The 23,880-nt window shown below is 41.5% G+C and overlaps 1 protein-coding gene across 1 annotated transcript in view; it reads right to left on the bottom strand.

The window, feature by feature from the left end:
- Positions 1-4,446: 4,446 nt before the first annotated feature.
- LOC140394429 (crossover junction endonuclease EME1-like) overlaps positions 4,447-23,880 on the bottom strand; it is a 29,894-nt gene continuing 10,460 nt past the window's right edge. Inside the window, exons 4-8 of the mRNA XM_072481691.1 lie at positions 22,279-22,403; positions 19,589-19,706; positions 13,435-13,550; positions 12,081-12,270; positions 4,447-7,909 (exon numbers count right to left, since the gene is read on the bottom strand). Of these exons, the coding sequence (XP_072337792.1) occupies positions 7,739-7,909; positions 12,081-12,270; positions 13,435-13,550; positions 19,589-19,706; positions 22,279-22,403 (720 nt within the window). The 3' untranslated portion in view covers positions 4,447-7,738. The remainder of the gene's footprint in view (positions 7,910-12,080; positions 12,271-13,434; positions 13,551-19,588; positions 19,707-22,278; positions 22,404-23,880) is intronic.

Here is a 23,880-nt window from a genome sequence, read left to right on the forward strand (position 1 = left end):
TGCTTTAAAAGCCAGTGATTTAGCTCATTGTGCTAAACCAGCCCTTGGGGATCATGCAGCATTTAAATGAGCAGTTCAGGGGGGCCTGTGGATAAATCCTTGGTGTACACATGGTGCAGGATCAGGAAGAAAAGCCATTACAGGTGATTCAGCAAATTGCCTGAGAAAAGATGATGGTTAATATCCACTGAGATGCACTCCAGGAAGTGAGGATGGTATCCCAATGCATTTTCTTGAGCAGAGGAACATTTGTTTTGCAAGCCTCCTTGTGAGTAAGTTTAGAAACTATAAGTAGCACACTGCATTCTACGCTGGCAAGAAGAATGTGTCCTTGTGTAAAGGGTAACAAAATGTAACTGCCTCACAAGAGAAAAGGGCTGTCACTTCTAGGTAACTGAACATGCTTGTTTCTGATCTAAAATTCCCTCTTGTGCACATTTTCTAAATTGAATTAATAAATTAAGTGTGAATTTGCAAGTAGTCATTTCTGTAGTATTTAGCTTTATTTGTGGGCGGTACGGTAGCATAGTGGTTAGCATTATTGCTTCACAGCCCCATGGACCCGGCTTGGATCACTGTGTGGAGTCTGCACGTTCTCCCCGTGTCTGCGTGGGTGCTCCGGTTTCCTCCCGCAAGTCCTGAAAGACGTGCTTGTTAGGTGAATTGGCCATTCTGAATTCTCCCTCTGTGTACCCGAACAAGCGCCGGAATGTGGCGACTAGAGGATTATCATATGGTAACTTCATTCCTAGTAAGCCTACTTGTGACACTAATAAAGATTCCTTTTGGCATTGGGTTATGATTATAGTAATTCAGAAGTCTTCAATTTAATGATGTAGCAGTGAAAACCTATTAACCGTTCTACTTGAGATCTGAATTGATACACTTTACAGACTAAGTTTTTTTTTATTTGACCACATCCATTAATACGATACAATTGTCAACTTGGACACAACAAACAGCATTTCATGTTCCATGATTACAGGGACACTGTACAAACATTGTAGTCAATTTAGCAAGGCAGCCATTATCTGCTTTGAGAAGGATTTTTTTATTGGTGTCGATAACCATATACAAACATTTAGATTGTGACACCTTTAGCAGATCCTTTAGATTCAGGCTTCCTGGAGCATATTTTCCATCCCTTCTGTTTGCTTGAAGTAGTTGCACTCAACTCCCCTCATTTGTGCTTCACTTTAAATTCTTTCTGTCTCACTCTCTCTAACTTGCAGCCTAATGTGTAATTTTAAATACTCGGGGCTCCTGATTTTGCGACAGTAATGACTGTAAAACTGTCAGCATCCGCCATCAGTACTCCTCAAACTGACAGAAATGTCTGGAGTCCGCTGCGCGCACAGTTAAACATGGGAATCAGAAGTTATTAGTGACTCTATGCTTTCTCATGGTGTGCAGCAGGCTCCACAATCTATTAGAAATCCCTGAACTGACAATCTTGTCTGTTTGCACTGTCCATGAAGAGCGGATGAGTTTTTATTGTGTGGGCTTTAGTTCATAGTCAATGCTGGGCGAGAGGTACTAGTTTCTCCATTTGAGAATTTTTCAAATGTGTTTGGCAGCTATAATGGTATCACTACAGCTGAACACCTGGAACTCACCTTGACTTGGGCACCAGACTCAAACCAATGTCAGGAGATGGGAAATCCACACCACACCAAAGATCACAAGACCTTAATAGACTGTTTTCTTCAAGATCAGCAGTGAGTAATGTGGCTTTGCCGCTAACTACAATCTGGGCCGAAGTCACAATTCAATTTTCACTTGGTCTGAAGTCTTCCTTCATCAAACATAGAACCATGCCTTTGTCTGATGCAAACTTGTCACCACATTCTCCCATCTTCAATTAAAGGTCAGTTGGTGTAATTGTTTCAATTACAAGTGCTGGGGATTGTTTAACCATGAGAACAGCAGGAAAATGATTTTCCTTTTTTTTAAATTTATCACTATCAGACTTCAACTAACCTCTCTTGGTACTAATATATAAAACTTGTAACTTTCCTAGAATTTTTTTTGTCACTGGACAGACACTTATTGTTTCCTGTGTTGCAAAACAATTGACACAGCCAAGATACATTCAATCATGACTATTCTAAATTGGATTGCGTTTAGTCTTAACACACACTCCATTGTTATGCATACAAATAGTGTCAAAGGATGTTAACTAAATTGATGAACTGATACATGTGGCAATAACAATTGTACAACAATGCAAATACAGTATCATGTAAATAACAATGTACTCTACCTTAGTCACAAACTTAAAATATTTTTAGCAAATTTTATTTGAGCTCTATGTACCATATCCTGATTTGGAAAGGCCAGCGATTATTTTAATTTTGGACAATTCATGTCCACTTTTTTTAAACCCGCTTCCCATTTAGGTTGGAGTTAATTGTGTCAATGGCAATAAATAATTTGAAAGGACCCTTCAGGCTGGAGAAAATCTGTCCGAAAATGTTGTTCCAGAACAACCCTCAAGTAAACTGACCTTTTTCCTTTGTCGCTTTAAAGAAAAAAACGCTGATCCACCAAATCTTTCTTTAATCTTTCTTTCTCTGTTCTGTGGCACCTAAAAATAAATGGCCATTGATCTGAATTAAATAGTTGACTGCTTTCTGCTTACTGGGAGGAAGCTTTAAAAGTGGAATCTCTGCTATTAATGTATTTTATGCAGGAGATAATGGTGTTTTGATTTTTCAGTAGTACTGATATGTTAACCTGTGTACACAGTCACCTACCTGTCGAGTTGTCTGCAACAGTAACATTAGTGTTTCATTTGAGTTGCTGGCTATTTCCTTTTTTCAGTTTTTTTTCCTTGTTCCATGTTTTAAATGAAATCACAATGATTACAGCACAGAAGGAGGCCATTCGTTAGAGTCCGTTGGCTCCGCAAGAGTAACTTAACTAACCCTTCCCCTGTTCTTCACTTGAGCTTCATGAAAGACTTTCTCATTAAATTGTTAGTAATAATTTTTGTCAAAGTTTTATGTCTCGTAGAAAAAATTCAGTTCCTGTTGATTACCTTGATTATTCATATAATTTCTTGTTTTTTTTACTGAGTGGTGTAATCTATCTGGAAAACTTTTATCTCGGTCAATTTTGCAGTCTTTAGCATTCCAGAGTAATTGGGTGAATTTTAATATCCGTAAAGATGAGCAACTGTTGTTTTGAACCAGCCTTGGACAGCTTCCAATCAACTGGGTCGTTCCTATTGGTTTGAACTAATAGGGGTAGCACAGTGGTTAGCACTTGTGGCTTCACAGCGGCAGGGTCCCAGGTTCGATTCCCCGCTGGGTCACTGTCTGTCCGGAGTCTGCACGTTCTCCCCGTGTCTGCGTGGGTTTCCTCCGGGTGCTCTGGTTTCCTCCCACAGTCCAAAGATGTGCAGGTTTGGTGGTTTGGCCATGCTCAATTGCCCTTCATGTCCAAAAAGGTTAGATGGGGTTATTGGGTTATGGGGGTAGGGTGGAAGTGAAGGCTTAAATGGGTCGGTGCAGACTCGATGGGCCAAATGGCCTCCTTCTGCACTATGTTCTATGAACTGCAATGTTTAGTTTGGCTTTTTTAAGGGGTTAGCGTTCACTCTGTAATACTGATATGTTGTAGGTAATTTCTCTGATTGTAATCTTCCATGTTCTGTTCTACTCTGCTCGACTAATCAGATTTAAACACCTTTTTCAGTTACTTGGTAATTTGCTTCAAGTTTTCTCGCACAGCTTTGAAATGTTTAGTCCTTCACTTCTCTCTGCAAACTTTTCTTTTGCACACTTTTGAAATGTATCTTCGTGTGCCTCCGATGTTTCTTTCCAGCTTTTCTTTTTCTTTTCAGAGTAACAGCCTGTTTATATGATTTCCCTCCTTTACCCAAGACTCCCTTCAGATTTTCTTTGATTCAGTTCAATTTACTGTTAACCATTTGTTATCATTTGACATTGTTTAAATGTAATTTCACCTATTTAAATTTTCTGATGTAAATTGTTTAGTTTGTAAATCTAACAGCAATGGTGGGCACAACAGCTAATTTGAGCCATCCAGAGTCCTCCTAGAGTACAATTTGTCCATGTTATGAATTCCCTGTTGTCCTAGCTCCATAAAATAGTGCACTTTTTGTATGGCTATTTCTGCAGTGGTGCACAATAGTTTAAGCTCTTTGGGGGGGTGGGGGGGTGCGGGCATCAATATGATGGAATGCCTTTGTGACAAGTTCATATTTACCAATTTTATTGCCTTATCGAGGTGATTATTTTCTGCTGCATCATCATAGAATCATAGAAATTGTAGTGCTGAAGGAGGCCATTTGGCCCATCGAGTCTGCACCGGCCCTTGGAAAGAGCACCCTACCCATGCCCACACCTCCACCCTTTCCCCATAACCCAGTAACCCCACTTAATCTTTTTTGGACACTAAGGGCAATTTATCACGGCCAATCCACCTAACCTGCACATCTTTGGACTGTGGGAGGAAACCGGAGCACCCGGAGGAAACCCACGTAGAATCGGGGCGAACGTGCAGACTCCGCACAGACAGTGAGCCAAGCGGGGAATCGAGCCTGGGACCCTGGAGCTGTGAAGCAACTGTGCTAACCACTACACTACCATGCTGTTTATAATGCATGTTGGTCCTTTATTGATTGAAGGATTTGGGTTATGTTATTTGTATTCATGTATGTATTAAATAAGCTGCTTCTCATGATTTGAAGGTAATTTTGGCTGACCTTGAAGGTGAACCCCAGCCTTTGACCAATTTCGCTTGATGTTTAAATTGAGATTAATTTGATGTCGCCTATTGAGATTGATGAGCCATCGCAACTCTTCCCATATCTGTCCTGTCCTTGCCTGTTGCTCACTGACCTTCCAAACAACACAAAAAACTTGGATTAAAATTAAGATTAAAGAATTGGATAAAAGGAAATTGCTCAGGGTTCAGTTGCACGGAGTGCTTTTGATATGCAGATTACCGTAACGGGGTGAACAGATGTTTACTTAAGTGAGTTGGAGAACAATGGGGCATAGAATTGCCGGAGTTAAGGATATGCGAGGGGGGGGGGGAGAAGAGAAGAGAGTTCAAACGGAGAAATAAAAATGGATATCGCACTTGCAAGACTAGTTGTTTAGATAGGACAAGATCAAAAGGGATAAAACGTATCCGTGGCAGGGTTTACTCCTGTACTGCAGGCACACAGCTGACGAGCAACCAAGATTACTGCCATGCCCAGCCGGAAACTGAGTTGTCCCGAAAGCAGGCTTCTGTGCTGAAAGCCACTGTTGAAACCTCATAACTAGTTCTCCAAAATACAGTCATGTGCGGTAATTATTTGCTAGATTTTCCTCCGATTTAAAACTTGTGGATTGTTGATTTGGGAAAGGAATATTCTCAGTTTTGGGAAATAGATGGATCTGGAATGAGGTTCACTCAAGTGCATTGTGTGTGTGTGTAGCCATTATTGCAGTTGGTTGTAATTTTCTTCTTTATTGTTGCCTTGTATGGTTTACAGTTTAATAAATATTCTTGTATTTTAATGATTACATGACTGGACCTTTCCTCACTGGTTTGCATATCTTTCCTCTCATGTACCAAATTGCAAAATAAACAATTAGGAACCGGCATTCCAAGTTACCCTTCTGGGTTTGGGGATGCCCTCACATCAAACATCCGGTTCTTTACACAGCGCTCCCAATTCCTAACTTCATATACAAAGCTTAAACGCTTCGCATCTCAACTGAAATGCTTCATTCAGTCTGACCGTTTAGTCTGTCTTCACGATTGGAATTTTAAGCTGCAGAAATAGTTCACCTTGGGCATGGACTACTTTTCAAATCTCTCATCATTTGTCCCTTCAAACAAAAACTTCACACGACTGCTTTGTCCTTGCAAGCTGCAACCCACTGTACTTTCGTTCAAATGCTTGAATGTATTGTCGTCGCTCCAAATCATCTCCCTCTTTCCTACAGCTCCATGTTTGCACTCCTCCTCCAATCAGGTGTCCATCCTCGCCGGAGCATTGAAATTGCCCTCATCAAAGTAAAGCTGGCCCAGAACCCTAATCCAGTCACTGAAATTAGCCCTCTTCTAGTTGACGTTCTTCACCTATTTTTAGAATAGTTCATAGTCCCTTTTCCATAAATAGATACAGTAAAGTCGCCATAGTTCCAGATGACCATTGGCTGCTTTCCTCTTTGAGGGGAGAGAGCTGATTGGTGATTTAGCCTGAGGGTCACCACACCTGGGGCAAAGTTGCGAAGGTGGAGCCTTAATGACTAACCGTAAGTACCATAAACCTAAAGTGACAGTATTTTCCAAATGTGCTCACTTCAATCCTCCAAACCCGACGCAGCGCTGCTTCATTTCCCATTTGAGCTGCAAACATGCTGATCAGGAAAGATCACTTGCACATGCTGAAGAATTCCTCCTTCCTTCTTGCCCTTCACCTTTGTCCACCTATCTTAATTGGAATAATTTGCACTATGTGTGTGTGTGTGTGTATATATATATATAAGTAATTTTGAAAGAAAAAGCCTTTTTAGAACTGGTTAATTTGAAGGGGGCAAGTGGGACAGTGATGTGAGGGGAATGACGCTGCCTGTGGCTATGGCTCATGTTCAACCCAGTTCCCAGGTCAATTGTGGTGGCATCTTGTTGTAACCCATTTCCACATCCCACCCTTTCACTTGAGTGAGAGGCCTCCGTTATCTTGTAGTTAGTTTGCCTGGCAGGCTATGTTAAAATTGCATACACACTTTTCCCTTTGCTGCTTGGAAAATTGTCCTTGACTGATCAAACTTATGCTGCTTTGCCGGGTTCATCATTGATCCAGTTCTACCCCACTTTCTCTGTACCGTGGACTTGTACATCAATCGCAGGCTCAGTGTGGGAACTTGAGCAATTATTCTGCGACTTGACTCTGATTTTTATTTAATATGACTGAGTAATTGGCAGCCCAAATTACTCAGTTCATTCTTCCTTTCCTTGTCTTGTTCAAACTCGGCTGTTATGATTTTCAAAAGATTAGGAGTTTGAGCAGAATGTGCTCGCAAATGTTTGTATGGTGTTGTCCTATGTTAATTGTGTGTAACTTCACTAATCTGCTATAGTGATGGGAGATTAGTGCTGTTATGCTGTGCTGTATATTATTGGGCGGCACAGTGGTTAGCACTGTTGTTTCATAATGCCATGGTCCCAGGATCGATTCCCGGCTTGGGTCACAGTCTGTGCGGAGTCTGCATGTTCTCCCCGTGTCTGCGTGGGTTTCCTCCGGGCGCTCCGGTTTCTTCCCACCAGTCCCGAAAGACGTGCTGTTAGGTAAATTGGACATTCTGAATTCTCCCTCTGTGTACCTGAACAGGCGCCGGAATGTGGCGACTAGGGTATTCTCACGGTAACAACATTGTAGTGTTAATGTAAGCCTACTTGTGACAATAAAGATTATTGTATAATTATGAATGGGGATGTTAAAACTTGTTCAAATCATTTGCTTATCCATTATTAGAAATGGAAATTAAACGGCTGTAATGGGTTAAGAAAATAAACTTGTTTGAATTTCACACAGTACAAAAGGTTTCAAGTGCTACTAACAATATGTCTAACTCTAAACTGAGTAACATAGTTATGATCAGGTAACACGTACAAATTATATTCTGTTGCTAACCTTTCTATATTTTAAAAAGTTTACTGTTCATAAAAGGCGTAATTGTTAAATGAGTAAGTTCGTTGATCTGTGTATTTAACCACTTTTGTCCAAAACTATGTCCGAATTTTCTGAAGTCATGAAAATATACAACCTGCGTGAAATGTCTGGCCCAACTCGTCGATCCACCCGTTTTCCTGCGGCATACACTTTAACCTCTGATACAAGATTCTGCTTCTCCCACTCTGAGGTGCATTGTCTGTAAGCCTTTTGAATGCATAATGTTAAGGTACAATTGTGAATGAATCTTTTTAAGAAGAACCACTACCTGCATGAAACTGGAAACTTTAACCAAAGTTTTAACAGTTACAAACCGGAATTGACGGAACATGGAAATGGAAAAGCAGATGGTACAAAGTTAAGCAATGTGGGAAACTGTTGCTCCATTGGTGAAGATGGAAAAGGATACAAGAATGATTAGGCGTATTTAGGCAGATGCCGAAATGAAAACCGAAAAGGAGGGTCATCATGATCTGGAACATTGACCTTGTTTCTCTCATCACCGGTGGTACCTGACATGGGGAGTATTCCAGCATGTTTGTAATTTTGGGAGAGCCAACATTTCTGCAATATGCCCAGCGTGGCTTTCTCCACCAGCATGCTTTCAATCTTAACAAGACCGTGTTGCATTTAATTCTAAAAATTGAAATGGGCCAAGTACGTAATGAAAGAGTAGAGGAACATCAAAAACAAGTGACCATCGAAAATTAGATTTGGTAATTATTGACCAGGGGCAAAAACGGTCAAAGATAAAAGTAAATGACAGAAGAAAACTGAATCAATGGGTTGATAAAATAATGGACAAATGGTTGGAAATCTTAATTATATTCATGGTACAAACTGCAGAGTGCCAAAAAGCTGTTACTGGAGTAGAGAAATAAAAAAAATGTAAAAAGATGCATGACAAATTTCTCTTGAATAACCAAGATAATTAAGCTCAAGTACAGAAAATATAGAGCAGGAAAATGAAACAAAAGACTGAGCAGGCATGAATTGAAAACTCGATAAAGGAAGAAGGGTGGGGACAATTGACAATGAAGCCTTATTGAAGACAAATTAGGAAAGATACAGAATATATCTAGAACACATCTGTTCGTGATGTGTTACGGGAGGGGGCTGAGGGTCATTTTTCTCTATTAAAGTTCTGGACTTTGCTAGTGGGCTAACTGACTTGGGAGAACATTCATGTTCTTTTACAAACCCTCTATTGGGCCACAGCTCTGTTCTTTTGGCCACCCTATAGCCGAAATGGCATGTAAAAGCATACAGTGAAGGTTCACTCGGGTGATGCTAGGTAGGGAAATTATAGTTAACAGACTAGAGAGGCGGGAACTATTTTCACTAGAGCAAGGAAAGCTAAGAGAAGTTTGATGGATACCTTTGAAAATGGACTGATTTTAATCGTTGAAGTATACTTCATTTAAGACCCTGCTCTGGATAAAGGCATTGGAGGAACTGCTTGCAGCTTCTCCGATAATGCAAAGATGCATGCAAATGCAAGGATCTTTTTTTGAAAGACGACCTCAATCCAATTGAGCAACTCACTCAAGGTGGGTGGAGGTGCTGTGCACAACCCTGAATAGGGCTAACATCCAGCATGTGTGTGCCATGCAGGATTCCAAACTGAAGTCTACTGAAAGGAGAAAGATCCTTGGTGTCACCCTAATGTGATTTGAGGTCAGTTCAAAAATAAATAGAGGTTTAGTATTTGTCCATGTAGCTAGTTTTCAAGTTGGGTTAGAGAACTGGATGACTATGTAACTTGGTGTACAACTGGGTTTGATGTTGGGAGTTTTCTCTCTCCGCAGAAGGTCATTGCACAAACCCTGGGTGTGTTCCTGCGATCAATGTGTGCAGATTGACTGCAAGCATTCAAAAGAGCTGGTCGAGTTCAGAGCTGTCATTGGTATCGCAGCATTGTAAAAGTTGGTGAGTATTTGAGTAATCTCATGATTTGTGATCTGAACTTGTTTTTGATTTGTCTTTGGGGACCTGAAGAGGAATTGCCCAGATTGTGTGGCCTGAAATGACAGAATATGTCCTACACCAGAGGGCTGTGGATGCTTAGTTGACTTTTGAGTGATTTAGATTTTGTGGGCGCAAAGGAAATCAAGAAATAGGTTGGGAAAGGGAGGATTTAGAAGAGCAGCCCTGACCTTGTTGAATGGCTGAACAGGTTCGATGGTCAAATGGCATACTCTTATGCTGGTGGGTGAAAGCACGTGAGTCATGATGGTCAGTGGCACCATGAATGTGTGGGATAGGCTCGATGGTCCAACTGGTCTTTCCCTGTAACTCTTTTTATACGTTTGAATGAATGGGGCAATACCATTTCTTCTAGTTGCAAAGTTGGTGACCAGGGTTCACTAAGTTACAGAACAATTTTCTTTGTGCTGAATGTTTGCCGTGCCACATCAGATGGTTGAAGCAGAGTTCACTGTATCTGGAGGGAACATTGGAACATGGGGTGGGGGGGATCAGGGAGTGGGCATAGTCTTGGATTGCTCTAGCCAAGGCTTGTACAGATATTGCGCTTGGTGATCTTTTCTGCAAACCTCTACTTTATAGGACTAAATGATTTCAAGAGTGCAAGTTTGCAACCTGTACCAAACTATGTCTAAACTTTGAAGAAAAATGAGATGGTGCATTCGAAAACAAAATGTACAGAACTTTCAAAGTGAATCGGAGTAGAAAGATTTATCAATGTTTAAAGTGGTGGATGGGTAGGAAACTAAAAACATAATGATTGTGTTTTTTAAATTAAACCATAAAAGCAGAGCCAAGTCTTAACCTAGACGCCAGCTAACAGAATAATAATGGAATATTGTAGTCTGTTTAAGTGTACTTTCAGCAAGGATGTCTCTGCCATTGAGAGGGTATGGATTACATTTACTTAGAGCCACTCCTATCTAGCGCAACCTTATTTTAGAAGGGCTCTTTTTGCTTTAACAAAAAATTGAGAAGTTATCAAAGTTTTGATCACTTAAAGGGGGGTTGGGGCTGGTGGGGAATCTCCTTGCTGCGGAGTATAAATTTATGATCACTAGGAGGACCAGATTAGGGCGCTGGGTTAAGAGATTGTTTTTTAATATAGTAAGTTGTTAGATGCAGCATGCCCTACCAGGAATGCTAAGGGAAGTGCCAATATTAGCGTTTAAAAGGGAAGTAGATAAATATTTACAAACGGGTAGAATAATTTGTTCAGGGAAATGGGTCTTGGGCATCTCGGAGCTCAATGGTTATGCTGCAACATTCTATTTTGGCGCAGAAATGGCTATTTTCTTTGCTAATGACTCCCCCTATCATTATTTGTTACAGCTTGATGAAAAGTGGATGTGTATTAAATTGCTTAGTCTAAAATTAAACAATTTTAGAAACATTTTTAATACTGAAAATACAGTACAACCCCAGTTATCCCCCAAAATGGAGAGGAGTCCTGGGAGCATGGTCCCTCTAGAAATTCCCACGTGCCACGATTGGTTAACTCCATTACTGTTGGGACAAGCTAAATGGAAATCTATTGCTGTCAATTGGAATAATTGAATAATTAAATGTTGAACATAGTTGAGTCCCTCACCACCACCCTGCCCCCACCCCACGAGCTCCTGATTGATGGATCAGCCATGATCATATTGAATGGCAGAGCAGACTTGAAGAAGAAAGGCCTATTCCTGCTCCTATTTCTTTTCAATTCATTGATCCACTTTTAGCATTTGTAGGGAAGACCAATGTTTTTCCTTTTTAATTTTATATCCTTGGCTTAAAGCTAAAAGTTAAGAGCGGTTTGGATAGTTGTCCATCAGATAGGGGTGGTCCATCTGATAGGGGTGGCACAGTGGCTGGCACTGCTGACTGACAGACCCAGGGACCCGGGTTAGATTCCGACCTCGGGTGGCTGTCTGTGTGGAGTGCGCACGTTCTCCCCGTGTGTGCGTGGGTTTCCTCCGGGTGCTCCAGTTTCTTCCCACAGTCCAAAGATGCGTAGGTTAGGTGGATTGGCTTTGCTAAATTGCCTCTGGGTGGGGTTACGGTAATAGGGTGGGGGTTTGCGCCTAGCTGGGGTGCTCTTTCAGAGGGTCGGTGCAGACCGATGGGCCGAATGGCCTCCTGCACCGCAGGGATTCTATACTTACCTGGCTGGATCAAGAACCTAGACGCGAGGATGACATTTACTTCAAAACCCAAGTTTAGTTTTCCACCAGGAATTGGAATTCATTCCATGGAAACTGCTGTAGATAATTGAGGTTTCACTAATTTTAATACCTTGGCAGGATGAGGAATGTAAAGTGTTAGTGTGAATGGGAAGAAAGAGGAAAATATCATCGTAGATATGAACAATGAGAAGAAGAAATGGCAGATATTCTCTAGCTGCCATTACCCGTAAGAGCAGTTTTGGTGCAGGGTAGGCTTGTGCTATAGCCATTGCCACTGGTTGGGTGATCCTGTTGAGCTGCTGAAGCTGTTTTTTCCATAATTTCAGGAGGCCCTTTCCATCCTTATCCACTTTCACACCAGTGGACCACGTCCCATCAGGGCAGAAGGAGAAGGTCATTTTCTCTGTCTGCTTTCTAAACAAAATTATTTTCACAAGAGTTTCTCGTCAAAAACAGTTGCTGTTGTGGTTTTTAAAACTTTTAATTTTTTTGAGAACACATTTATTTTTCATTGCCGTCTTTGCGTTTGAAATTGATCTCAACGTCAATGCAGCATGAAATGAATCTGAAAATCTTATTCCATTAACTTCTTTATCGAAGCAGTAGAATTGGCAGAACTGTAAATAAGCCACCTGTTATGACATTGGGATTCACACCAACCCGTTGACCACATACAAGATTAAGAGCAGGAATCCGGACTAGATACTAAATGTCATGACTAGTGAGGAAAAAATTGAGTGTGTTGCTTGATCAACTGTTTGATTAATGGTTAAATATTCTTTCCACATCAACTGAAGAACCTAATTGAATAAGCCAGGGTTTATCATAGAATTTACAGTGCCAAAGGAAGCCATTCAGCCCATCGAGTCTGCAACAGCCCTTGGAAAGTGCAACCTACTTAAGCCCACACCTCCACCCTATCCCAGTAACCTCAGCTAACATTTTTTGGACACAGGGCAATTTAGCATGGCCAATCCACCTCACCTGCACGTCTTTGGGCTGTGGGAGAAAACCGGAGCATCCAGAGGAAACTCACACAGACACTGGGAGAATGTGCAAACTACGCGCAAGCAGTGACCCAAGCCGGGAAAAGAACCTGGGACTCTGGAGCAGTGCAGCGCCATGCTAACCACTGTGCTACCGTGCCGCTTACTTGGGGAAAATAACAAAGCCAGAGTTTGGATTGCTTAAGTATTTGTATAAGTTTCTTCCCTCAAATGTAATGCTATCCGACAAAGATTCCCTTGTGGAACACCAGTGTTAATGGAGCATAAACAAGAGTAGAACAAGCATTGGAGTCACCCTTTAGTGCTGATTTTGATCTTACTGTATTCACATTTGTCCTACATGTTTATGGCATTGGGTCAAATTCTGCAGCAGTATAAACACAATGGACCTCGTGACCCCAAATAAGTTGTACCAGCCATTTTCTGAAAAATGAAAGTTAGGCTATAGTTTGTACCCAACGGAGAAATTAACATTCTTCAAAGTAGCTGTTTTCAACAAAAACTGCACCTCTGCATCTCTGACGTACAGCTGTCGGTGGATATCTATACTAAAAAGTGAAGCTCAACTTACTTGAAAGGGCATCGAGCTATTGCCTTTGTGAGCGTCGCCACATGATCAGCAAACTGTTGCCAGTCATCCAAAAACCAAACTGTCGTGTGTGTTTGCAGCTGTAGGGCCACCTGCACCTGAACACAAAAAACAAGCACAAGGACAAGCTAGACAAGAGCCTGATCAAAAGGAAGATGGACAGGAAGCTGCTGCCATTCCTCACTTCCATCTGCTGAAACGCACTTAAAATATTTCAAAATGGAGTGATTGAAAGACGACTAATTGTCTTTGATACTTGCAATTTACTGGATGCTTGATGTGCCTTCCAGCAATCTGAGCTGACAGTAAACCAGACAATGACTAGACAAAATTAAAGCAATTTGTTGTTGTGAATACGCAGCAACTTGTACATCTTGTGCACCGTCGTTGGGCTTTCTGTTGCAGGTTTAATGGTGATAAACATTTCAACTTGCTTCAAATTTGATGCATGAAGGCTATAAAAGTAATGTGGTGGCCCAAAGAATATCAGTTCCAAGTCACTGTTTCTATGCTCGCTAACGGGAAGCTGTGGTTATAAAGGGAATGTGGGTCAGAGATGGGCTTGAAAATTGATGCTGACGTTATAGTCCAAGTCTCCTTCAAGTTATCGTCCATATGTCTATCCAATGACCATTTGAATGCCCTTGGTGTTGGCGAGTCCACTACTGTTGCAGGCAGGGCATTCCACGCCCTTACTACTCTTTGGGTAAAGAACCTACCTCTGACATCTGTCTTGTATCTATCTCCCCTCAATTTAAAGCTATGTCCCCTCGTGCTGGACATCACCATCTGAGGAAAAAGGCTCTCACTGTCCACCCTATCCAATCCTCTGATCATCTTGTATGCCTCAATTAAGTCCCCTCTTAACCTTCTTCTCTCCAACGAAAACAGCCTCAAGTCCCTCAGCCTTTCCCCATAAGATCTTCCCTCCATACCAGGCAACATTCTCTGGTAAATCTCCTCTGCACCCTTTCCAATGCTTCCACATCCTTCCTATAATGCGGTGACCAGAATTGCACGCAATACTCCAAATGCGGCCGCACCAGAGTTTTGTACAGCTGCAACATGACCTCATGGCTCCGAAACTCAATCCCTCTACCAATAAAAGCTAACACACCGTACGCCTTCTTAACAACCCTCTCAACCTGGGTGGCAACTTTCAGGGATCTATGTACATGGACACCGAGATCTCTCCGCTCATCCACACTGCCAATAATCTTACCATTAGCCCAGTACTCTGCCTTCCTGTTATTCCTTCCAATATGGATCACCTCACACTTTCCTGCATTAAACTCCATTTGCCACCTCTCAGCCCAGCGCTGCAGCTTATCTATGTCCCTCTGTAACTTGTAACATCCTTCCGCACTGTCCACAACTCCACCGACTTTCGTGTCCAGAAGTCTTAGAGTGGATTAGTAAGGTTTAGGGAGAAAGAAGGAATCTCCATGCGAAGAAAGAAATGTGCGAAGAAAAATCTCAACCAGACTCCAATAACAACAATAAGACTCCAGCAACAACCAGAAACATCACAGAAAGGAATACCCAACAGAAGCATCATGGAAGGTCTGCAGTTTCCAAAGACCATTCAGCACACCGGGTAATGTAGATGTAAACTGGAAAATATTCAAACAAGAGCTTGAACTGTATCTCTCCAACCTCCAAACTGCCAGTGATAAGTGGAAAAAACGCTTTATTAATACTAATGGCTGGACAACAGGCCATAGAAGTGTATAACTCATTCCACTTTGAGAATGAAGGTGAAAAGAATAACTTTGAAGTGGTCAGTAAATAATTTGATCATTGTGACCTTAAAATAAATAAAAACTAACTGCACGGTAGCATTGTGGATAGCACAAATGCTTCACAGCTCCAGGGTCCCAGGTTCGATTCCGGCTTGGGTCACTGCCTGTGCGGAGTCTGCACATCCTCCCCGTGTGTGCGTGGGTTTCCTCCGGGTGCTCCGGTTTCCTCCCACAGTCCAAAGATGTGCGGGTTAGGTGGATTGGCCATGCTAAATTGCCCATAGTGTCCAAAATTGCCCTTAGTGTAGGGTGGGGTTACTGGGTTATGGGGATAGGGTGGAGGTGTGGACCTTGGGTAGGGTGCTCTTTCCAAGAGCCGGTGCAGACTCGATGGGCCGAATGGCCTCCTTCTGCACTGTAAAAAAAAAAAAAAAAAAAAAAAGTAAATTCTATGAAAAGAAACAAAAAGATAAGACTGGAAGATTCAATTAAAATGTCCCGTGCGACTAAAGAATCTAAAAATAGAAGTGCCAAAACGGTGAATCAATTTTTTTTTTTTAAAATTTGCATATGTGAAAGCTGTGGCGCAGTATCTGCGCAAGCACAACCGTAAAAAATGCTCGCTTTGGAAGTTGGACATTTCAGACCCACGCAGCTAAAAGAAAAAATGTGCGATTCAAAATGTAACCGTTCTGCGCATGTGGGGGACCGGTTTGCACATGCGCACATTGAAAAACAACATGATCCGGAAGAATACCTTTGTGTGTGTGTGTGTGTGTGTGTGTGTGTGTGTGTGTGTGTGTGTGTGTGTGTGGAAGATGGCGCATGCGCAATTGAAAATAGGGAGCGCTCCGGACGAGGATCGATTTGCACATGCGCAATCGAAGTTCGCGCGTGACGTCACGGATGTGATGACGTCGGAATGTTGTGGACATGCCCACTTATAGAAAAACTGCCCAGAAATCGGAAAAAAAAACGTTTTAAAGGCACAGAACAGAAGTTTTTTACTTCGCAAAGCAAAACATTGCCTGAATTTGAACAAAATGTTTGCAGCGTGCAACAAGAAGAAAATGTTAAATCTAAAACTAAGATAAATCCTACATTGAAGAATATTACTTCGATATGGCAGAGATATTAGGTTTCGATGATTATTTTGTTAGTAACAAGATTGAAAATCTAAATAGCACTCTACTAATGGTAGATGAATCCAATAAATTGATAAAATTGCATACCGTTGATACACTGGATACTGACAAATGAACGACCAGAAGAGAGAGAGAGAGAGAGTACTGAAAGACTCCACAAAAAGAGCACTGAAAGACTCCAGAACGGAATCACTGAAAGACTAAGATTATGATGGTCTATCTGGTTTATTTGACCAATAAAAAGACTATGAAGGTCTATCCACTGTATTTGCGAACAGTGACAAAGTGATCATGCAGCATACAAGCTGTGCAGGACAAAAGCGAGACTGACACAACCTGAGATCATAAAGTGCAGCGAAACAGCAGATAATACAAACAACACTGATACTAAAAAGTTTGAAAATGAATCAAACAATCCAGAAGCAACAGATCTTGAGAAAGAGAAACTACGGAACAACAGACCGTACACAATGGTACGACTCTGAAACCGAAGGATAGCTAAACGGCACAGCCCAATGCAATGGCAAGAAAGTGTTGAAACCTGCAGTCACACTTGACAGACCATATGGTATGGAAAGAAATCCAGATGGCAACGGAGCAAGGGACTGTAGACAATACAAAATTCACGCATAATGTCACCAATGTCAGGAAAAGCAGGACATTGTTTAGACAAAAAAGTCATGCCAATGAATTTAATGAGTTCTTTTTGCTCAATGACCCCCAAAAAAGCAAACCAGTTTTTAAGGGAAAGGACACAAAATTGACACCACAAACACCGAAAGAAATCCAGGTCAGACAATGAAAGTGGTTCAACCAGTCGAACAGCTGATCGATTTGAGCTGATGACATGTTGGTACTTCAACACACCACGAATGAAGACTGAGTACAGACTCAAATTTGTAGACTGTAAAATGTTTTTTAAATTAACTACTATACAATTTTAGTATTCAATTGCATGTAAAGAACATACAATGCTTCTTACTCTACATGTGTTAGTAGAAATCGCCAAACATCTTTGGGGGGGAAAAAAGGGGGGGATGTCATGATATGTATATTGACTGGGATGTAAAGAGTTAACAAGTTAATGATTCATACCACTAGAGGGAATCACAGAATATCATGTGATGAGGGGATTCTGGGATAAGAAAATGATTAGATGATTAGGAGTTGAGAGTTAGGAGAGAGCTGGAAGATGGCCAGGCATAGAGAGCAGTTGTATACTTGAGAGTTCTGTAAGTTAGAGACGGCATAGTTTTATATAATAACCTTCTACTTTAGGAATGAGATCGAATCTTAGTAGTGTAATAAATGTATAGTTTTGTTCGTTAACAAGGCTTTGTGTTCTTTATTCAACACTCCGCATTCGAGCCATCCACGAAAAGCAAAATAGAGAATACAACAGCCACCAGTAATTGTCCATCCCTAGTTGGCCTGAGAAGGTGACTGACGTTCAAGAACAGCTGGGAGCAGTTTGATACAATAGAGTTGCTTGTTGGACCACGAGTCAACCATGTTGCTTTTTTGGTTCTAGTCTTTATGCTGGGCTTGTAAATTCATGCTGAAATGTGAACGCTTTTTCAACAACTTGCCTACATAAGAGATACTTCCATCTTGCACTTCTACCTTTTGGTAATCTAATTACAACCCTTTTCCTTTTTTTAAAAAAAAAAGTTATTTACATTTACCATCTTAAACCTTTGATTGTTACAGGTCAGCAAAATATGTTGTGTACAGACCGAAAGTATACAGAGTTTCAATTGAGCTTGTTTACAGAACAGGAGAGCACAACCCACATTGTCTTAAAAAAGAATAGGATGAAATCAATTCAACATGGGGTGGCATATGAGTGTTTAAAGCATGAAAGATAAATGAAACTCCGAGGAAAGCAAGTAGTTTAATTGTTGAGGTATTGAACAAGTAAGGATTGATGTGGAAAAAAGTTGTTTAATTCAAGACACCGACTCTTTCTCAAATGGTTGTCAATGCTTCATGTATACACTCACAGCAACAGCATGGACTAAAATCCATTCTTAATCCATCTAATGTAACATAAGGTATGACACGCAAGGAGATCATTTGGTCCATCGTGTATGCTGGCCAAAACCAAGTCATCCAGCCTAATCCCACTCTTGATCCTTTTGGTCCCAAATGTTACAGCACTTCCAAGTGCATATCCTGATTTTGTTTTTTTTAATGTGATCGAGCTTTTCTGCCTTTCTGGTAGTGATTCCAGACCCCCAAAACTCTCCTGAGTGAAACATTTATTTCAACTTCCTCCCTCTAATTTTTCTACCAATTACTTCTAAATCTCTGTGCGCATAGTTTATTGACCTCTAAGGGAAAATACAACCTTCCTATCCACTCTGTCCCTTTCCATTTTATACACCTCGATTAAATTTCCCCTCCGTCATCTCTGTTCCAAAGAAAACAACCCCACTCTATCCAATCTTAGCTAAAATTCTTCATTCTTGACAACATCGTCCTAAATCTCCACTGTCCTCAAGTGGGATCATATCCTTCCTGTAATGTGATGACCAGAACTGAACACACCTGCTTTAACTGGACTCGTATAGTTCGAGCATAATTTCTCTGCTCTCATACTCCCTCAACAGACAAAAGTATCCCATATGCCTTAACCAGTTATCTACCAGTCTTACTACCTTAGAACATAGAACATACAGTGCAGAAGGAGGCCATTCAGCCCATCGAGTCTGCACCAACCCACTTAAGCCCTCACTTCCACCCTACCCACTTAAGCCCTCACTTCCACCCTATCCCAATAACCCCTCCTAACCTTTTTGGTCACTAAGGGCAATTTATCATGGCCAATCCATCTAACCTGCACGTCTTTGGATTGTGGGAGGAAACCGGACCACCCAGATACTGAGAGAACGTGCAGACTCCGCACAGACAGTGACCCAGCGGGGAATCGAACCTGGGACCCTGGCGCTGTGAAGCCACAGTGCTATCCACTCGTGCTACCATGCTGCCCCCAGTATCTATGGGCATGGTACCTCTTCAGTATCCTACCAATTAATGTATATTGCATTGTATACCTCCCCAAATGCATTACCTCACTGCATCCCCTGATATGAATTCAATTTAGTATTTCTCTGTCCATCTGACTAGTCCATTGATATCTTCCTGTGGTCTACAGCTTTCTCCCTCTGTATGTGGTGAGGGGTGTCATGGGAGAGCCTCATTCATTATTGGGAGAATGTTATCAAATGTAAAGATGCAAATACAGACCTCATCCAAATCTGCGCAGGTTAATCCGAGTTCCCTGCTGACCCAGGACTCCGAATCTTCAACCCTATTACTTTCCGAATTCTTCGGTCGTTTCACAGGACTGTAAAGCCCTTTTTCCCTAAATAATTTAAGAAAACAGTTACTGTTCTCTGGGAGGTACTCTTGTGGTGCTTATATGCAGTCCTAAATGAATATATACCACTTGTAGTTCCAACAACACATAGTTTTTGAAATGAAATCAGTCTTCAAAATATAGCCGAGAGGGGATTTTCCATAGAAAGGGATTTCCTCCAAGCTGACTGCCTTGGTTCTGAACATGTACTTTCCAAAGTAGTTATTGAGTTGTGTACTTGTGATAAAAATCAACTTGCCCTCCCTCTCATGTATGGCTCCCTGTATGATATGGCCAGACTATCTAATTCTGGAGCTTGTCACAACTGCACCTGAGCCTATCTTCTCCTGACATGTAATTCTATCCAGAAATTGGGGTTCAAACCAGCAGCAGGAATCCCGAATTCATCCCTTCCATAGGGCTGCAGATACTGCATCCAAATGTGTCACCTTCACACTGCACAAAATGTAAAACTAATCTCAGATCTTCCTGGTCTTTAGGGCTTATTTACATTTTGTCCTAAGATATCTGAAGGAAAGAATGGGAATCAGAAAAATATGCAAAATTCCTCTTTCTGTGGTCGACCAACCCATTTAAAAAAAAAATAATAATAATCTAAAGTACCCAATTCTTTTTTTTCCAATTAAAGGGAAATTTAGCGTGGCCAATCCACCTACCCTGCACATCTTTTTGGGTGGCGGGGACACGCAGACACGGGGAAAATGTGCAAACTCCGCACGGACCGGGATCTAACCTGGATCCTCGGCACCGTGAAGCAACAGTGCTAACCACTGCACCAATGTGCTGCCCCCACAAGCACATGTCATGGCGGTTTCCTGCAAGGGTTGTGCGTATAAACTTGTTACCCAACACATTTTGTGATTGCAAAGTGCCCATTTATAAATAGAATGTATAATTGCATACAACATTCAATGATATCTACTTAATTTGGTTATGTGTATGAAATGTTGGGAGATTGATGGGCCGCTCTCAGCCAGGACAGCCTTAATGTAAGAAAGCTGATGTTGATAGAGGTCTGGTACCAACACTGATTTGATTACATTGAATTCTTAATTCCACATGCTGGGGGAGTAAAGGTTTGCCCCATTGAAATTATAAATTAACAGTAGGTAAGTTAACACGGGGGGCACGGTAACAGTGGTTAGCACTGCTGCCTCGCCGCGCCAGGGACTCGGATTTAATTCCGGCCTCGGGTGATTGTTTGTTTGGAGTTTGCACGTTCTCCCCGTGTCCGTGTGGGTTTCCTCCGGGTGCTCCAGTTTCCTCCCACAGTCCAAAGATGTGCAGCTTGGGTGCATTGACCATGCTAAATTGCTCCCTAGTGTACAAAGGTTAGGTGGAGTTTACTGGGTTACGGGGATAAGGTGGATGCGTGAGGTTAAGTAGGGTGCCCTTTCCGAGGGCCGGTGCAGAGTCGATGGGCCAAATGGCCTCCTGCACTGTGAATTCTTTCAGTTTGGTGATTTAACAGTTGAAATGGCCATTTGTTAACATGCCTATTCAGTGTGCTTTATATTAATAGAATGTTTCCACATGTAACATTTCATGTAACCTTTCTCCTAATTCATCGGTTTTAGTCCATTCTAGTTGTGTAAAATCGCCATGCCAAGGTAGCAGCTTAGGCAGCTAGGGGAGACAATGGTGTAGTGGTATTGTCCCTGGACGAGTAATCCAGAGACCCAGGATAATGCTCCAGGGAGATGGGTTCGAATCGCACCAGGGCAGATGGTGGAAAACCTGGAATTGAAAGTCCAATGCCGACCATGAAACCATTGTCGATTGTTATAGAAACCCATCTGGTTCACTAATGTCCTTTTTAGAGAAGGAAATCTGTCATCCTTACCTGGTCTGGCCTACATGTGACTCCAGATCCACAGCAATGTTGTTGACTCTTAAATGCCCTTGGGGGATAGGCAACAAATGCTGGCCCGGCCAGCGATGCCCATATCCCATGAACAGAAAAAAAAGCTATAAATATGCAGCCACTTAGTCTCAACCAAAACGTTTTTGCTGGGGCTTGTTAATGAAATTGTGGTGGGGTCTTTGGTAACTTTTTAGCCATTTTTTCTTACATTTTCAACTTGTACAGAACAAGCTACCTAATCAAAGGAAAGTAAGGGACGACAGCAGGTTCTTCCCTTTTATGGCTGAGTGGGGAATTGTTCCATGTGTAATACTGGAGCAGGAAGTTCTTGTTTCAGCAACATGATTGTCAAATAGCCATTCTAGCAGGAAAGGAGAAAACAATGTTGGGGCATAAAGGATGTCAATCATTCCTCATCGTCATCATGGAAAAGCAGAAAATCTCCATTATTCATCAAACCCAATGTGGGTGCATGCAACTATCATGAGTTATGGAAAATGTCCTCCACCATTTTACGAAGCACAGGTCAAACATCAGTCCAAAAACCATGAAAAATGGAAGGTGTACACCAAAGCGGTTTTCAAAATTTCTAGAAATATGTTTATTCTGTTTCCGTTTCAGTTTGGAACATGGGGGCTATCAATAATTTTGGCAACAAGTCACCAATAAAGCCATCAGTTTCGTTCACTTTACCTTGTGTAAGTATCCAGTCCAATGACGGCTAATGTGGCTGCTCGATGAAGTTGCTTGTCCAGTACTCTCATTATAAAGCTATCAAATGTTTCGCAAATGTTTTCTGTGAAAATTCCCTTCATTTTCTGACAAAGGAAGAAAACGTTGCTTTAAACAGATTATTGTAAAATAGAAATGTTTCAAAAATAATGTGATGGTGTTTTATTTTAACTTTTTTGAAGTTACCAAAGGAATAACATACTGGATAATAAGTGTACCAACTTTTTACAAGTTTTAAACTGTTGTTTTGGAGCCCTTGAATCTCCTCCACAATGCGTATAGCAGATGTGTGTGTCTTTTACCCATTATATATTCAAATTGTTATTGATAACAGAAAACACTTTTGGCATTTGGTGCAATCTGCCCACCAGGTTCCTATAAATTCAGTCGATGCTTTCTTTAATCCCAACCTTTTCCTCAAGAACTGAAATTTCTAATGTCCAAAATTTGAAGCCAGCTGGTTCCCGTTCCTGTGTTTTGTTAACAGTTAGAAGAGGCCAATTCTATTGACCTATGCCAAGTGATTTATAATTTCTAGCATCCATCAGAGATTGAGAGAGAGAAAAGTACCTCGGAAGGAAAACAGCCAGTTCCTTTTAAAAATAAAATTATAGACTTGAGGGTAAACAAATGTTGAACTTTTTGGAAGAGTCTTTGAGGCAAAACAATAGGACGGTAAAGTAAAAGGGCAGAGTATAGAAGAAACTAGTTGAGAGCATTCTAGCCTTTGTCTACCTTTTAAGTGGTGTCAGCTACCCAGGTATCTGAGGGTCAATTGACTTTAAAGCAATGTGTAATGCTTTTTAAAAATGTTTCCAATTAAGGGGCAATTTAGTATGGCCAATCCACCTACCCTGCACATCTTTGGGTTGTGGGGGTGAGACCCACGCAGACACGGGAGAATGTACAAACTCCTCATGGTTAGTGACCCGGGGCTGGGATTGAACCCGAGCCCTCAGTGCTGTGAGGCAGCAGTGCTAACCACTGTGCTACCGTGCCACCCTCGTGTACAATGCTATTGCATCAGGTAAATGCATCTTTAATTGCACTGTTAATTAATTCATGACCCATGTCTTTTTAAGTGACTTTCAGAACACGACAAAGCAAACCAGGAGAAAGAGAACCACCACAGCAACATTTAAAGTGAGTTGAGCAAAGATTGGATGTTAACCAGTAACAAGAACATGAGTGGGACTGGGGCTGGCCAAAGCCTCATTGGAATGCTCTGGAAATGCACTGTAAATTCTATGAAAGAAAGAGTGCACCAGTTTACTGACTAAAGCCTGGGATACGTTACTAATATTAGTTGTCAAGGATTTCATATCACCAGTCTACAACAAAAGCCTTTTGGTATTCCCTCAGCTGCAGCCGTTAACTGCCCCAACAGTCTAAATAAACAAATGATCAGAACATTGAGCAAAAAGGACCATTGTGTGTGAGGGGCTATGACCAACTGAGACGAGGTGAAGTGGCTCTTCTCTTCAACCTTCTCCGTTGGTCACAACAAAGCTTTAAGGTTCTTTATTTTTCCCCACCAGGATGTGCCTTTTCCAACTCGGAATG

This window comes from Scyliorhinus torazame, chromosome 17, assembly GCF_047496885.1.
Source record: "Scyliorhinus torazame isolate Kashiwa2021f chromosome 17, sScyTor2.1, whole genome shotgun sequence".
Lineage (NCBI taxonomy): Eukaryota > Metazoa > Chordata > Chondrichthyes > Carcharhiniformes > Scyliorhinidae > Scyliorhinus > Scyliorhinus torazame.